The sequence below is a fragment of the Myxocyprinus asiaticus genome, chromosome 40, assembly GCF_019703515.2.
Source record: "Myxocyprinus asiaticus isolate MX2 ecotype Aquarium Trade chromosome 40, UBuf_Myxa_2, whole genome shotgun sequence".
Classification (NCBI taxonomy): Eukaryota; Metazoa; Chordata; class Actinopteri; order Cypriniformes; family Catostomidae; genus Myxocyprinus; species Myxocyprinus asiaticus.
This window is the reverse complement of record NC_059383.1, coordinates 11,940,119-11,956,738: the sequence shown is the minus strand read 5'-3', so window position 1 is coordinate 11,956,738 and position 16,620 is coordinate 11,940,119. Positions and strand designations below refer to the sequence as shown.

At 35.2% G+C, this 16,620-nt stretch overlaps 1 protein-coding gene across 2 annotated transcripts; it reads left to right on the top strand.

The window, feature by feature from the left end:
• The first annotated feature begins 1,032 nt into the window (after nucleotides 1-1,032).
• LOC127431056 (lipase member H-like) lies at nucleotides 1,033-16,620 on the top strand. Of its 2 annotated transcripts, XM_051681281.1 has the most exons (12): nucleotides 1,035-1,086; nucleotides 2,369-2,432; nucleotides 7,506-7,876; nucleotides 9,943-10,051; nucleotides 10,163-10,264; nucleotides 10,441-10,530; nucleotides 12,674-12,841; nucleotides 12,979-13,068; nucleotides 15,265-15,373; nucleotides 15,496-15,669; nucleotides 15,890-16,003; nucleotides 16,493-16,620. In XM_051681281.1, exons 1-11 carry the CDS (start codon nucleotides 1,084-1,086, stop codon nucleotides 15,972-15,974), a joined length of 1,365 nt encoding a protein of 454 aa, XP_051537241.1. In that variant the 5' UTR covers nucleotides 1,035-1,083; the 3' UTR covers nucleotides 15,975-16,003; nucleotides 16,493-16,620. The 2 variants fall into 2 exon arrangements, with proteins under 2 accessions (XP_051537242.1, XP_051537241.1); XM_051681282.1 differs by lacking the exon at nucleotides 16,493-16,620 and having other exon boundaries at nucleotides 1,033-1,086; nucleotides 7,447-7,876; nucleotides 15,890-16,392.

Sequence of the window (16,620 nt, the reverse complement as noted above, 5' to 3'; positions counted from 1 at the left end):
TTTACCTTGGCCATTGATATTAATAATGCTTTTAAAGAATTCTATCTTGATCTTTATAGTTCCACGTCTTCGTCTACTGATGAAGATATTAGAAACTTTGTGGAACCATTAGATCTCCCTAAATTGATGACTGAGCAAAAAAATTATCTTGATTATGAGATAACCTTGGAGGAGCTTGATGAGGTAATTAAGGCCTTACCTACAGGCAAGGCTCCAGGGCCAGACGGCTTTGCTGCTGAGTTTTTTTTTTTAGATATTATGCTACAGAATTGGCTCCACTTTTGCCAGAAGTTTATACGGAATCATTAAAGAATGGAACATTTCTGCCAACCATGACGCAAATCAGTCTGATTCTTAAAAGGACAAAGATCCAAGCAAGTGTAAGAATTACCATCCAATAAAATATACACAATTGTTGTGTTAATTATTGAAATATAAAAATTTAAATATAAACGTACACTAAAAAATGTTTTTGCCTAGTTTAAAGATTTACGCATTTCAATTTCATAACAAAATTCCATCAAATGATATTGTGTAATAGTTAACAAAATGTATTTAACAAAAATTAAAACATTTAGGTTTTTTTACATAATATTTTATTAAAGATTACACAATTCAATTTGATGGAATTTAGTTCTGGAACTTAAATGTGTAAATCTTAAAATTATGTATATGAATAAAACATTTTAGTTTTTAATTGCTATAAACAAACTGTATTTCTTTTATCAAAATATCACTTCTCTTTTATAATAATTTTAAAGTTTTGAAAAGTTGAAAAGCACCATTAGTGCTTCAGCACACACAGACATGTTTCTTCACCAGAGTCACTCTTTGTAACATGTTCCCCATTTCATGAGAGTGGTTTGAGAGCTCTGCTCTTTTTCACAACAGGTAACCAAATAAAGTCAGGATCAGATTTCAGGAATTTGCCACCTGTAGGTGAATGATTGTAGGAATAGTGGGTGGAGCATATCCTGTAAAAGTCAAGGAGGAGTTGCTCTTCCTGTTATCTTCAAATGAAGCCTTAGCAGACTTGTTAGTAACACCTTATTGTCAGACTACAGGTCTGGTTACTCCTCCACCATGGTAAGATGTCCTCTTTTTTCCCCCCTGTAAACACCCCTCAAAATATTACTTAAGTCATCAAGTTGTTTTTGGCAGATAGTTTGTTTGTATGTAATATGTAAATGTCCATTGGTTAATACATGTGCACATGGCTGACTGTGTGTTTGCCTGTTTACATTGAGGTGTTTTGTCACATTTGGTGCATACTGTTTATTTGGTGCATACTGTTTAATTCAGAATGGTTTGAAATGAGGAAAGTTCAGGTGTTGTAAATGTTGAAGTTATTGTTCTGCTTGTTTGGAAAGCACATTCATATACACTCTCTATGGTAACAGGTTAAAACCAGTTTGTCTTTTCAACTTTAGTAAAATCAACTTCTGAGACATTAAAATGTATTGAGATGCATATAGTAGGATATGCAAAACACAAATATTAAATATGTTCATATAAGTTTACATACTTGTAAATATATGCAATATATATTTCAAAATACCACAGAAATGACTTGTTTTCATATACTGTATGTATGCAGCATATATTTTCCTAAATAGGCCTACTAGTGGAATTTGAATATGTACTGTACATATACTGTATGCCCAAATATATAAACTATTTATGCTCATATTTGGCCATGTATCAGATCACAATTAACAATACATACACACACACAAATTTGTTTTCTGTCATGGTGGGGACTCTCCATTGACTTCTATTTCTTCATCCTGAGCTAATGATGTTTTCAAACCCCTCAAACAAACCTTTTTGCATTCCAATTAAAGGGATTTCAACAAAAAATAAACATTTTCATCATTCACTCCCCTTTTGTTGTTCCAAACCCATATGACTTTCTTTTTCCATGGAACACAAAAGGAATTACACGTTAAGCAGAATGAGTCACCATTCAATTTTATTGTATGGAAGAACTTTTTTTTTTTTTTTTTTAATGAAAGTAAATAGTGACTGATGGTGTAATTCTGCCTGACATCTCCTTTTGTGTTTCACAGAATTAAAAATCCCAGTCACCTGGGTTTGGAACAACATGAGGGTTTTCAGGTTTCACTACCCTTGTGGAGTATGTTTGGCAAAAACTGAATCCCCACTCGCATACACGCACACCCTATTGTACAGTAATGAGCACCACTGCTATATAAAACCAGTCTGTCACTTTAAAGTGAGGAAAAAATAAAAGCTGCCAAGATCTGTGACCGATTATTTCATGTAACTGCTGTAGATTCATTTGGAGTACAATATATTTTCTGATCTTTTATCATATTCCCTTGTTGTGCCTCTTGTGTCTTTGTAGGTCAGTGGGATGTTCTTTTGGGGGCTCTTATACATGATTCTGATGTTGTTTGACACATATACAGGTAACATTGCATGTAATGCAAATCCAATGTTGCTGCCTTAAACGGATAGTTTAACGGATAGTTAGCCCAAAAATGAAAATTCTGTCATCCTTACCCTCAAGCTGTTTCAAACTCATGTAATTTTCCTCTGTGGAACACCAAGAGATATTAGGCAAAACATTAGACACTGACAGTCTCCGTCATCATTCGCTGTAAAAACAGAAAACAAGATGCAATGAAAGTGAATGGTGATTGAGGCTAACATGTCATCTCCTTTTATGTTCCATGGAAGAAAGTCATACAGGTTTGAAACAATATAAGAGTGAATAAATTATGACAATTTTAATTTGGGTGAACTACCCCTGAAACATCTTTTAAAAAGCAAACATTTATTGTTTTAAAAGGAGTTTGAAACCCCACATGACAATCTTCCAAGTGACCAGAAGTGGATTTCTGCTAAGAGTCAGTTTATTCTGCATTAATATATTTGCCACATAAACCTACGAAATGTTCATTGACACTGTGTATCTGCTGCTCGCAGCATACAGTGGTTAACCGTAGCATTGTTGAGTCAAAACTCCACACCATGACAGTCAGCTGAGAGATAAATAAAATTTGTTTCTCTTGCGCATACTGTTTCATTTATGATGGGTATTGCACTATAAAGGTTAATCTTAAATTGTTGCATAATTCAATGTGGGCACCACCACTTGTCAATATTCCCAGTTTTCCTACAACTTTTTGCATTGTCTTTCACGATTCCAATATTTTTCTTTCACGTTTTGCACGTTTATTTAGCTTTTTCTTTCACTCACACTCTTGCACTTGTTTCACTTCACTTTTTCATATTAAGGGCCCTATTTTAAGAGCGTTAGCGCCAAGCGCTATGCTATAAGTCTTGAGCGTGAAGTCAGTGGGCATGGCCATGAAGTTTTATTTTTGTGCAAGCACAAGTTTACATGCTTTAATGTTCAAAACACACTATTTTTCTCATACTGTACATTGCTGCAGCACCTCTTTTCACCCTCTGTCTGAAATGCGCTGTTGTAGCTCCTGTTTCTTTAAAGCCCCCCTTTCCGAAATGCCCATTCTGCTTTGATTTGGTCAGCTGGCCCAGTCTGTTGTGATTGGTCAACCGTTTGGAGCCTGTGTTGGAAATGTAAGGGCCCTTACCATAACCGAATTTCAGCTCCTGAGGCTTCCTGAGCTGCACATTCCTGAAGTGGGCATTATGCAAATGTGTTACATAGTGACGTAGCTATGTCATGGATGTATTGGCTGGACTGCAAACTAGGCATTTCAGGCAGTTCAGGAGCAGTGTTTTCTGTGGGACTTTGTGCTTTGTAACTTTTCAGACTTTTACATGCACAAACAGCTATATTACACACTAAAGGAAAGGTCAAATCCCAAAAAGCATAATAGGGCCTCTTTAACAAAATTTTCCTGCCAGCACAAAGCGCTAGTGGCCGTGGGTGGGAGTGTTTGCGCTGTCTGTGGGTGTATGTTAATGTTGTATGTTAATGAAGTGGTACAGTTTCCTGAGAAATTGTTCATTACACTTTGACGTTACAATACCACTGTTTTCAGCTCAAAGTCTAAACTCAGTTCCTACATTTGCAGTTTGGAGATTCCACCAGCAGGTGGTAATAAAGTTCATGTCTAAACTCTGAAAATATAGTGGAACATTATGGCAACCACTGTTGTAGCCATTTTATGAAACAAGACTTTGAGATTTGTATTTCTAGTTGTAATGGTTTAGTTTTCAATTATAATTGTTTATTTTTACAAGTATTAATTATATATTTGTATTAGCATGTTTCCACCTCTTTCGTAGAGTGATTAAGTCACTGCAAAAGGGGCTGGTGGAAGAAGTTGGAGAGAGAGGGTAAAATGTTTGAATTTGGTATGATTTTTCTGATCACTTCATTATTTTTATGATATTTACGTTTCATTGGAAGTGTAATTTGTAAAAAAAAAAAAAAAAATCCATAAATTAATAAAAATTTTCAAAATCGACTGGTAGAAGTTAAATGCATATGATACAATCACTTGCCATGATTTGTGTGTCAGTAGATGAATATTATTAGTAATACTTACATTATCTATAATATAATGGAGCGTACATCCAAATCCTGAATGTCCAAAATGAATGCACAAAAGAACATACCTTCATATTTCTCTTCTTCTAATTGATTGCATTCTATTTACATTACCAAATTCTTATGAATGTGCTGTCTTTGTTTATAGACTTGGGGCCTGATGTATAAAGGTTGCGTACGCACAAAATGGGCATTGAAATGTGCGTCAGCAATTTCCACGAACATATCGGGATTTATAAAAAACAAATAAACTTGGCGTAAATATGTGCACACCGTCCGGACACTTTTGTGTGGGTGTGTGTGTGTGTGTGAACTGACGACTCCAGCTGGACAAATAATGAACTGAACAGACTGATTATAAACTCTGATTTTCTTTTAATTCACATTTAGAATAAAGTATGTAGTTAAGCACTTGAAACAGTAATCGTTATCAAGACAATAGTAGGCTAAATTATTTGTATGTAACTAATTGAAAAGGCATTCATATATAAGCTGTAAAAGGGAAATATTGGTTTGGGATGCGCTGCATTTGGAGAACTTTCCTGTGTCATCATAGAGAAGGAACATAGAGTAAATAAAAATAAGTACAGCCTTTGAATAATGATTATCTGTAATGCGATGCGCACTTGACACTGACTGACGTGAAATGGCTTGGTAAAGCAGACAGTAGCTAAAAGTCAGGCACTGCTGGACACATTCAGCAGTCGAATGGATCATTGGAGAGACATGTCTCATCAGAAACAATATTGTACAGCTGCAAACAGGTACAGCAATGCACATCAAATGTGCTGCCTGCTCCACTTCATCCCAACCCTCATCGCAGTGACACCCCCATTCTAGTCTAATAAAAACATGATGAAAAGTACATGTGATGTTCAGCTGTTTTTTTATTTTTATTTTTTTAAATCTAAAATACCAGTCAAATATAAAATCTTAGTAATCCGATGATATCAGACAATGCTGCACAAAGAATTTTAATAATTTTTGTTTCGTTCCCAGTAATAAATATTTAACTTAATAAAAACACCCTTAAAATGATTTAAAAGGTTTTCTGAGAAGCAAAATTGCTTAGGTTAGATTTATGTTTGCAAAGATAAAAACATTTTGCCAAGGGATATTCAAGATATGTTCTTTGAAAACAAGTTAATATCTTAATAAATGATGTTTCTTCATGGTGCAGCATCTAACCTTTGGGCACATGTGACATTTACAGTTTTATCTCTTTTAATACAGTTTCTCGTACCATTAAACGCAGTACTCGCGTGTCTGTATGGTGAAATGCATATGGTAATTGTATGCTGATGAGTATATGAATAGTAAAAACAGACGTTGTACACTCCATATATGGTTATTTTGGAGAGGAGATAGGGTGGGGAATGAATCACGTGTGCATGTATGCATAATCTTCTGCTAGCTGGGATTTATTAAGGGAACTATGCGCAGGTTCTGGCCTACCTACGGTTTTATAAATCTGTTTTTTTTTTTTTTTTTGGTGCATATGCAAAATCTGACTTTTGTACTTACGCACACTTTTTTTAGGAGGAAATCTAAGCAGAGATTTATACACGAGGCCTCTGATGCTTGAATGGACTTTATACTGTAATAGGACACTGACGCGGCAATAACCGGAGAAAAACCTCAGAATTAAATTGCGTTTTACGCATGCAAATTCGCCAAACCCACTTGCGCCAGGTCAGGCGCATGCTTGCACAAAAATACCAAAACTTCATGGCCATGCCCGTTGACTTTACACTTACGACTTAGAGCATAGCGCTGTGCTTAACGCTAGTGCTCTTAAAATAGGGCGCCATATACCACAGCATGCTCAGATTCACAAACGAATATCAACAAGCTTTATTAAAGTGATTATTACATAACATTCATGGCATTAATATAATCAAACAATAATGTAAATGATGTGGATTTTACTCATTCCTTTACTCATACACTGTGGATATAAACGAGCAATCATGAACAAGTTTCTAAAGCGTTAAGCGCAAATCCGTCACAACATGCAGCTATGTCTACACCAACTACTTAGTTTACGCAGCAATGCATATTGCGTACTGCTTGCTGCTCTATTCTTAAAGGGCTCTGAGTAGCGCTTATTTGCATTGCTCTGTGACTGCGTCAAACTTAGAGTTCTGAACACTCACAATCATTTAGAAATAGCAATAATTTTTACCAAAAGAATTCAAATTAATTCTACATATGTCTATATATACGTTGTCAAATGGGGATTTAAAAAAACTTCACACAGTACAAAAATGAAAACTATGACATGACACGCAGTTAGACGTCCACCTGGCGTGTTCCGCTGTCAAACATGTCAGAATTTCCCAAGGTTGGCTTCCTTTTAACACTGGCATGCTCACTCCACACTTGCACTCTCTTGGTTGGACCTTGATTGATGGCATGATGGAGAGAGCCTTTCGATGGGGGAGAAAACTGCCTCTGACACCACTCCTTTTAGTTGTATCCAGGCAGATAAGCTTCACCCTGCCCCCAGTGTATGGGATGTGTAATATAAAAGTGTGGTGTCTAAACTAAAGTGTACCCTATCCATAACACTTGATTTTCACTTTTTAAAGTGGAGGTGTGTTATTTCTGTGCCACTACTAGCGTCGCCAAACGGAATTGCAAAAATAAACATTGTTTTCAAACAGCTTTTCCAAATGCACCATCTTTCATTGTCCAGACAAACAGATAGTCCCGTCCCCAACTCGCACCATTAATTGAGCACCCTGACCAGACTGACACTGCAACATTGACTCAAACAAACATAGCAATGTTTTTATAGCACCACAGAATGCAGTGTTTTGGGGGAAATCAACCTACAAATTGAAAAATTACACATCAGCTTTAATGTCCATTTGTCCATTTTAATGTCTGTTTTTAATGTTATATTTTTGTCTATTTTCATTTTGTAAAAATAGTTTTTAATGAAGATCTTGACTGAGAAACCAGCCTTGAAACATAATATTTGTCCCTGAAGCTCAGGAATGTGAGAAGATGACCGATCTTGACCTTCAACACTCCATTGTTGGGACGGCTGTGAATGTTCGATTATTGCTGTACACACGGGAGAATGTGTCCTGTGGCCAGCTGCTCTCCCACCAACAGCCCTTTAGTAATCCTCACTTTGACCTCCGCCGTCTCACCACCTTCCTCATCCATGGCTACCGTCCCACTGGCTCCCCCCCAGTGTGGATGTACCAGTTTGTGAAGTCTCTTCTGAACCAAGGAGACATGAACCTTATCGTGGTGGACTGGAACCATGGTGCCACCAACATCAACTATCTCAAAGTTGTCAAGAACACACGTGTGGTGGCTGCAAAGCTTATTGATCTCATCCATAAAATGAAGGTACAATCAAACTTCCTCTGTGGAATCTGGGATACAGAATTTTTCAACATAAGGGATGTCTGTATCTTTTTGGTCAATATAATAATCTTGAAACCAGAATGGAAATACTGGAAATTCATTTGTGGGTGAGTCGAAATTGATAGTGTGCCAGACATCAACATTTATGATGGTCTGGAAATTGATATTGAACAACTTGGGAGGTTGTCAGGAGAATTCTAAAATGCCTTCATTTTCTATGTGTGCATGTTTTAAAATACAGTTTACATATTTAAGGTATAGTTCACCCAAAAATGAAAATTCTTATTTACTTAAGCTCCAAAAATCACAGACAGTCAGCATAAACGTCATCCATACGACTCCAGTTGTTAATGTCTTCTAAAGCAAAACAATCGCTTTTGATGCAACAAAAAAAATATTTTTTTTAAAAAATATTTAAAGGGATAGTTCACCCAAAAATGAAAATTATTATTTACTCACCCTCATGCCATCCCAGATGTGTATGACTTCCTTTCTTCAGCAGAACACAAAGATTTTTAGGAAAATATCGCAGCTCTGTGGGTCCTTACAATGCAAGTGAATGGTGATCAGACTTTGTAACTCCAAAAATCACATAAAGGAAACATAGAAGTAATCCATAAGACTCCAGTGGTTAAATCCATATCTTGAGAAGCAATTATAATAGGTGTGGGTGAGAAACAGAACAATATATATGTCCTTTTTTACTCTAAATCTCAACTTTCACTTTCAGATGTGAAAGTGAAACTAAACAGGCACCACATGTGACTTTCAGATGTAAAAATGAAAGTGGAGATTTAAGAAGGACTTGGAGTTTAAAAAGGACTTAAATATTGATCTGTTTCTGACCCACACCTATTATATCGCTTCTGAAGGTATGGATTTAACCACTGGAGTCTTATGGATTACTTCTATGTTTCCTTTATGTGATTTTTGGAGCTACAAAGTTCTGGTCACCATTCACTTGCATTGTAAGGACCCACAGAGCTGAGATATTTTTCTTAATCTTTTATGTTCTGCTGAAGAAAGAAAGTCATACACATCTGGAATATTATGAGGGTGAGTAAATGATGAGAAAATCTAGACCAAGAAAGACCTAAATTAAATTTTGTAAAAAGAGAATGAGGCCTATTTTTCCATATTCATATTTTTTTTTCATTTTCATAAAAATAAGCACTTTCCCCCATTCTCATAACCATAATGCAAATTTTTTTTGTTGAAAAAATGATATAATTATTTGAATTGTAACATTTATACACTGTAGTAGCATTTGTTTTATTGCATTTATTATTTGCTGATTTGTTTGCTGATAAATACAAAAACATTACAGTAAAAATTTGTGAGAATAATGGGAAATTGTTAAAGTAAAATGTCCAGACACATTATGGTAATGAGAATCTGGGGATAAATTTAGCCTGAAAACAATGTCACAATGCAAAAACAATATTAAGGATATTAAAATAAGCATTTGTTTTTTTTATGCATAAATCAATTATGCTTAATTGTCATAAAAACAATCTCACAATACAAAAACAATAAGTATCAAATTAAGCCACATTCTCTATGCATATGTATCAATTCCTGTTTAATGAGTATTTCATATAAAATAACACAACATATATGGCACAGATGACTAAAAGTATGCTGTATTAACAACCATTTAAGGGTATGTAAGGGTAAGTTCTCTTGGTCAAGTTTTAACAAGAGTGTAGGCAGTAGCTTTGTCTGTTCACTGGTGAACTATGCAGACATTGTATGTTATTACATGTTAATTATTAACTTGGCCAAATGAGCACTTGCATGAGAATAAATACTCGTCTATATATTGCAGATCTTATGTTGACATAATAGTCAATTCCTAATAGCAAGAATCTAACTAAAAAAAATTGCAAAGAAAATTCCATTCTTAAATATATCATTCATTAGTTTGCTTTAAAGCATTCATTCATTCTACTATAAAATGTTCACCATTACGTTTGCTCTACTTTTCTGTAGCAGACTGGCAGAATTATAACTTTAAACTAAGTGCGTGCCTGTGTTTGGCATTGCAGGAAAATGGGGCTGCACTTGGCTCTATACACATGATTGGCATCAGTCTGGGAGCCCACATTTCAGGTTTCACTGGGGCCAAATTTAATGGTGAAATCGGCAGAATAACAGGTAAAATACCTCCATCCACCTACTAACGCATTCACCCATCTATCGTTCCAGTAACTTGTGCCATTTGTGAGATTTCCAGCTACATAAATGTGCATGTATTGTTTTACTCAGCACTGGATCCAGCAGGACCACAATTTAATGGTCAGCCTATCAGTGATCGCCTAGACTCCTCTGATGCCCAGTTTGTGGAAGCACTACACACTGATATAGATGGTACATTTGTTTCAAACAGCAAATTTTTTTTTTTTTTCTGTATTTCCTGCACGCTTTTGTAAAAAAGCAGATAGGACTGGATGTAGGAAATAACATTACTGCCGTTAAACATGCCTTGTGTTCAGTCCAAGTGAGTTGGACAGTGTAATTAATTTATTATTTTACTTTTCTTGTAGCATTAGGCTACCGGAACCTCCTGGGTCACATCGATTACTATGCAAATGGTGGAGCAGATCAACCAGGATGCCCCAAAACCATCTTTTCAGGTCAGCTTAAAGCATTTTATTATTAGGTGAAAAAGTGACATTGCAGGGGTCATGGCATGCCTTTTTATATTATTTTAATATGTTCCTGGAGGTCCAGTTATGATATTAGTGAAGTTTTTGCCATATATTTGTAAAATATGATCATTTTCCACCCTCATTCTGACACTCTGTCGGAAATGCTCTGTCTTTGTGCTGCTTCTCCTTTAAGATTTGACAGTAAATGCCCACTGTTATGATTGGCTCTCTGATCTTGACTGACCTGCTCACTCATTGCCATCTCACTGCTCAACACTACTGAGTGAGCTACGGAAGTGATGAGGTGAAATCTGCAATGATGTATTGTTGTGGAGGTGGTCAGATGCAAATGTCTACCAAAGTGTGACATCACAATGTGGAGGAAGTAGAGAATGAGTTGTTTTGGCAGCTTGGTTTCAACAAATGCACTTTTTGCAGTTAGGAGGAAGTTTTGAGTTCTGAAACTTACAGTATGTTTTTATAGTACAATAAACTCTTATATGTCAAAAGATCAAAGAAAATTTTATTAGTCATGTCATGACCCCTTTAAAGCAATTTAAAAACAAGTTAAATACAAGTTGAGCTGTATGGAAAGTATCTGTGGCATGCTGTAGATTACCACAATAATTTCGACTCAGTTTGTAAAACAACTAACAAACCTTTTGTACAGAACTGCACTTACAATTGAAGTCTATGGGGCTACCTAAACCTATTTGACACCAAATTCCTTTATTATAGACAGTTTTGTAACCTCATATAATTTGACAGACTACATGGAATATTCGAACTTTTAAAACCATCTTAACCATTTAAAATTAACTAAAAGGCAAAAAGGTTATTAAAAATAGTGGACATTTTTAAAAGAAAAGGTGAGTTGCAGAACCTAAGATATACACTTTCCCAATTAAATTTTTTATCAAAAATCTTGTTAAATTAAAATTAAAGTGCATATCAGCTACCTAGCATAACTGTCAAATAATTTTTATTGATTTTACAAATTGACGTTAGAGGCAAAAACACTTTGTGGTAAACTACAGCATGCCACAGATACTGTCCATAGAGCTAAACTTATATTTAAAGACAAGGAATATTAAAAGGAATTTCCTTTTAAAAATGTTGTCAAAACAAGGGTCAAATCCCATATTGTTTTTTTTTTGTTTTTTTTTAAAGAAATATTGTGTTCAATACAAGTTAAGTTCAACTGACAGCATTTGTGGCATAATGCTGATAAGCACAAAAATTAATTTTGACATCCCTTTTAAAAAAAGCAAAAATTGAGGTTTGTGAGGCATTTGCAATAGAAGTGAATGGGGCCAATTTTTGGAGGGTTTAAAGGCAGAAATGTGAAGCTTATAATTTTATAAAAGCACTTACATTCATTTTCTTTTAAAACTTGTTTTTTATTTGACCTGTAAAGTTGTTTAAATTGTCATTTTCAAGTCGTTTTAGGGTTTGTTGACATTACATCGTCATGGCAACAAAGTTGTAAAATTCACTTTACAAAGAAAAGGTTAGTAAGTGATTTTATGCATATTGTTTATGTCTGGTGGATACTTTTGAAAAAGTGAATCTTTCTAACGTTCAAAAATTGGCCCCATTCACTTTCATTGTAAGTGCCTCACTGTAGTCCAGATTGTTTTTTTTATATAAAGAAAAGGAGGGGCAAGTCTACTTATTAATTATACTTATACATTTTTTTGTGGAAATCGGTATTATGCCACAAATGCTGTTGATTGAGCATAACTTGTACTGAACCCGGAACATTCCTGTAATCAATGGATAGCACAGCTTCTCTGATTTTTATAAATGAAGCATATTAACAACATGCTTGCCAATTACAGCTGACTGGTGTCAATGAGATTGAAGTTTATTCCATATCTACAAATATGCCTCAGTTGCTTATACCATACTTAGTCAATCAGTGCTCAATATTCTCCTAAAATACAACTATTTACATCAATATTGCATCTACACATCCTGTATCTACATTTATGCATATACATGCTGCAGAAGTCTTTGTTCTATAATGTATGTCCAAATGGTTCATTCTCCTCAAAACTTCCTATGTGCTTTTAATTTTAAAATGAAAGACATTTGTCATTAATATACTTCCATACTTTCATCACAGGATCGGAGTATTTCAAGTGTGACCACCAGAGGTCAGTGTTTCTCTATATGAGCTCTGTTAATGGGTCTTGTCCCATTATTGCCTACCCTTGTGACTCCTACACAGACTTCCTGGATGGGAAATGCATGGACTGTGGCAAATTTGGGTCTGCTGGATGCCCTGTTTTTGGTAAGCTTCAAACACTAAGTAAACTCGGAGTATACTTAACTCTGAGTATATGCAATGTACAATCTGTGTGCGTTTAATTTCATTAATTTCCTATTGTTCCATTGCATTCTGATCACATCATTATTACATTTTTTTAGGTTATGATGCCATTCGATGGAAGGAGGCACTGGTGCAGTTGGAACAAACAAGAACATATTTCCAAACAAACAATGCTTTTCCGTACTGCAGTGGGCATCATTTTATAGCATTTATGTTTATTACTATCATTTGTTTGAATTTTATGGACACGTAAATACAAAATACCAAAAGTATAGGAATATTCTGGGCTCAATACAGCTTGGACCGCATCTATGGTATGCTGTCGATTTCCACAGAAAATGTAATATCGACTCGTCCTTTATTTCATAAATTGTTAGTGTCGCCAGAGCTGTAAAGCTGTCTTAATCATCCTTTTTAGTGGTGGGACTACTAGTGGTGCAAGTTATTTGGTTTATTGGCTTTACATAGTCATGACAGGAGTTGAAATATTGGTTATAACCAGGGTTGGGCAGATTACTTTAAGAAAGTATTCTGGGCTGAATACTGAATACTCAAAGAAATTGTTCACCCAAAAATGAAAATTTGCTGATAATTTACTCACCCCTCAGGCCATCCAAGATGTATCTGAGTTTCTTTCTTCATCAAAACAATTTAAGACTTTTAGGATTTCATTTCAGGCTTCCTCCTCTAAACAATGCAAGTGAATGTCCTCCATTTATTTGATGGTCCAAATTATTTTTAGAAACAAAACAATACTTATATACTTTTTAACTACAAATGTTTGCTTCTGTACATCTGTGATGCACGCTCATGAGAGGGATGATGTATGTACATTTGTAGTTAAAAAGTATAAGTATTGTTTTGTTTCTAAAAATAATCAATCGTTTGGGTTCAGAAGAACTTTATTTGTCGACTGGAGTCTTGTGGATTATTTTGATGCACCCTAAATATGCATTTTGGACCATCAAATAAATGGAGGACATTCACTTGTATTGTTTAGAGGAGGAGGCCTGAAATGAAATCCTAAAAATCTTAAATTCTGTTTTGATGAAGACAGAAACTGTTACATCTTGGATGGCCTGAGGGGTGAGTAAATTATCAGCAAATTTTCATTTTGGGGTGAACTATTCCTTTAAATGTATTCAGTAAATTATTCCGAATACATCAAAAAGTAATGTATTCAGAATGCAATAATACTTTTATTACAATTGTAATTTATATTACAGTACTTTTACAACAATGTGTAACTTCTGGATGAGAGATGTTTATGGTGATTATACCGGTGGGCGTGTGTACTCATTGGTCACACATCAGACTCGCCAGCATGCGGAGATGAATCGCGGATAAAGTATTTTTATGTCTGCAAAAGTCCAATTTGGCTAAACTTGTGCTGTCTTCAGACCTGTATGAACTATTCCTGGGAATTGCCATGGATCAAAAGCAATTTTTGATGTTTTTCTTTATCGTTTCACGGGTGTTTTTCCATCCATCGGCATTGTTTCCTCCCGCTGAAGGTCACATATGGTGGCTGCGAGGAAAAAGTGATGTCACTGAAACAGGTCAATTGATACAGCTGACAGCGCGCTGATTAAGATGTGCTGGTGTGGTTGCCAGATATTAAATCCAGGAATCATTATACACGAATAAGACGTTGCATTTCTATTCTTTAGTGCCTACCATCAGACCTTTTGTTTACCGTGATCCATTTTTAAAATATCCCAAAAACACAACCTGCTATTCATTTTTTTTTTTTTTTTTTATGCCTTCTATCATAATGACAACAAAATATTCTTCAAGTATTCTAACAAAATTGTATAAAGTAACTGTGTTCTGAATACAGGTGCTTGAAAACGTAACGTATTCTGAATACATAATGCCGTTACATGTATTCTGTTACAGCCCAACCCTGGTTATAGCTTTGCACAGATTTGGGCTGCATTTCCCAAAAGCATCGTAAGCCTAAGTAGATAGAAACCACTGGCGCCAATGGTCTCTACAATCAACTTAAGCTTGCAATGCTTTTGGGAAACCCAGCCATGGTTAGTAAGTGATTTTATCACACTAGACTCATGTCAGCAAGTATAATATTTAAGATCTGTGGCTATAAATTATATAGATGTTCAGCGCCTTGCCCCGTAGACTTTCATTGTAAGTGCATTGCTGTAAAGACGATTTTGTTTGTCTTTACAAACCGAGGAATAAGTCAAGATTATTTTCTGTTGCAACTGACAGCACTCCACAGATACTGTTGATAGAGCTTGTATTGAACCTGGAACAGTCCTTTTTAAGTTGTCTGCTTATTCATAGTAACATATGTTGTGTAAAAGACAATGTAAATTGAGACTTTTTTTTGTCTCATTGCAAGTGATTTTTGTCTCCCCCAGAGTTCGGTTACAAGGTTGATATTGTGACATGGAACCAGCAAACACAGTGGGGTTCTTTAACAATTAAATTAGAAGATGGAAAACAAGAGACACAAGTTGAACTCAACCAGTACGTCTATGAAACATTCCCGTCTCTCACATACACTTTCCCACTCCCATGACATTCATTATAGAACAGTTCTAGATTCGTTCATGTGGACTGATGCAATTGTTTTCTCATCTTTACTCCAGTAAGTCCATAATGTTTGCAAAGTATGTGGAGACCAGCCTTCTTGCTCAATTTGATAGAGACATTCAGCCTGTTAAAAGTATCACAGTGAAGTTCTGTAAAAGGAAAGGATTACGACCAAGGAAGAAACTACGACTGCTCCGCATACGCCTCACTCCTTTACAGAACAACCTCCGGTATGATCTCAAAGTCTGTTTTCGTTAATATAGTATTTTAAAACTGTAGTGTCAATCATTCAGTAAAACCTCAAAACAGAGCATTTTATTCATGTCAAAGTTTCAGTCTCTGTGAAGATTACATGAGTGCTTGTTGTAACCGAGGTAATTAGGTTAGTTTTATGGTTTCATTGGGCAAAAATAAAGGGAGAAATAAATTGCTGCTTTTGCTTTCAAACAGGCCTCTTTGTCGCTATGATCTTCTACTAGAAGAAAATAAAGATGTGACTTTCAGACCAATTCCATGTGAAGATTCCAACTTTTGATCCAGAGGATTTTGATGGCTAGTTTGACAGTACGCATAACACCACTGCCTCTTTTTGTAAATTACTTGCATAATGGTGTCATTTGATTCATTTGTAGTCTTTAAATGTTTTCTTGAGTGTTAGTCTATTTTTCAAGAGAAAATACACATTTCAATTTCATAACAAAATTCAGTTGTGTAACTAAATGAAATTGATAAAACTTTGGTTGATTGATAAAAAGATTACTCATTCAATTTGATGGATTTTTGTTATGAAATATCAATGTGTAAATCATTTAAGTTTTGCAGGACTACTTTGTTTTTCTATGTAATGTAAATTAATATTTTTGTATATCAGTGATATTTATGGAATTGCCTCAGTTTTCTAGGATTTAAATTATCTAAAATCTACATCTCTTACGTTGATGTGAATACAAAATATGTCAGTGTTTACTCATTCAGTTAATGTCAATATCAAGCAAAGATTAAAATGAGCATGTGGTGCCTGCCCTGATTATGGTTCATATGTTACTTTTTCAGAATCCTGCTACACACAAAATGGAAAGAGGTTTTCAGTTGTGTTGCCATCATAAAACAACATGAGACACATAATAAAGATTGAATTGAATATTAGCTCTGAAACAATGAAGTCCAAACATTAACAATAT

Excerpts from the sequence above, each read along its gene's own strand:
- LOC127431056 (XM_051681281.1), top strand. Across the intron at positions 7,877-9,942 it reads ATCTCATCCATAAAATGAAG|GAAAATGGGGCTGCACTTGG; the intron begins GTACAATCAAAC and ends TTGGCATTGCAG. Across the intron at positions 13,069-15,264 it reads CAATGCTTTTCCGTACTGCA|AGTTCGGTTACAAGGTTGAT; the intron begins GTGGGCATCATT and ends TGTCTCCCCCAG.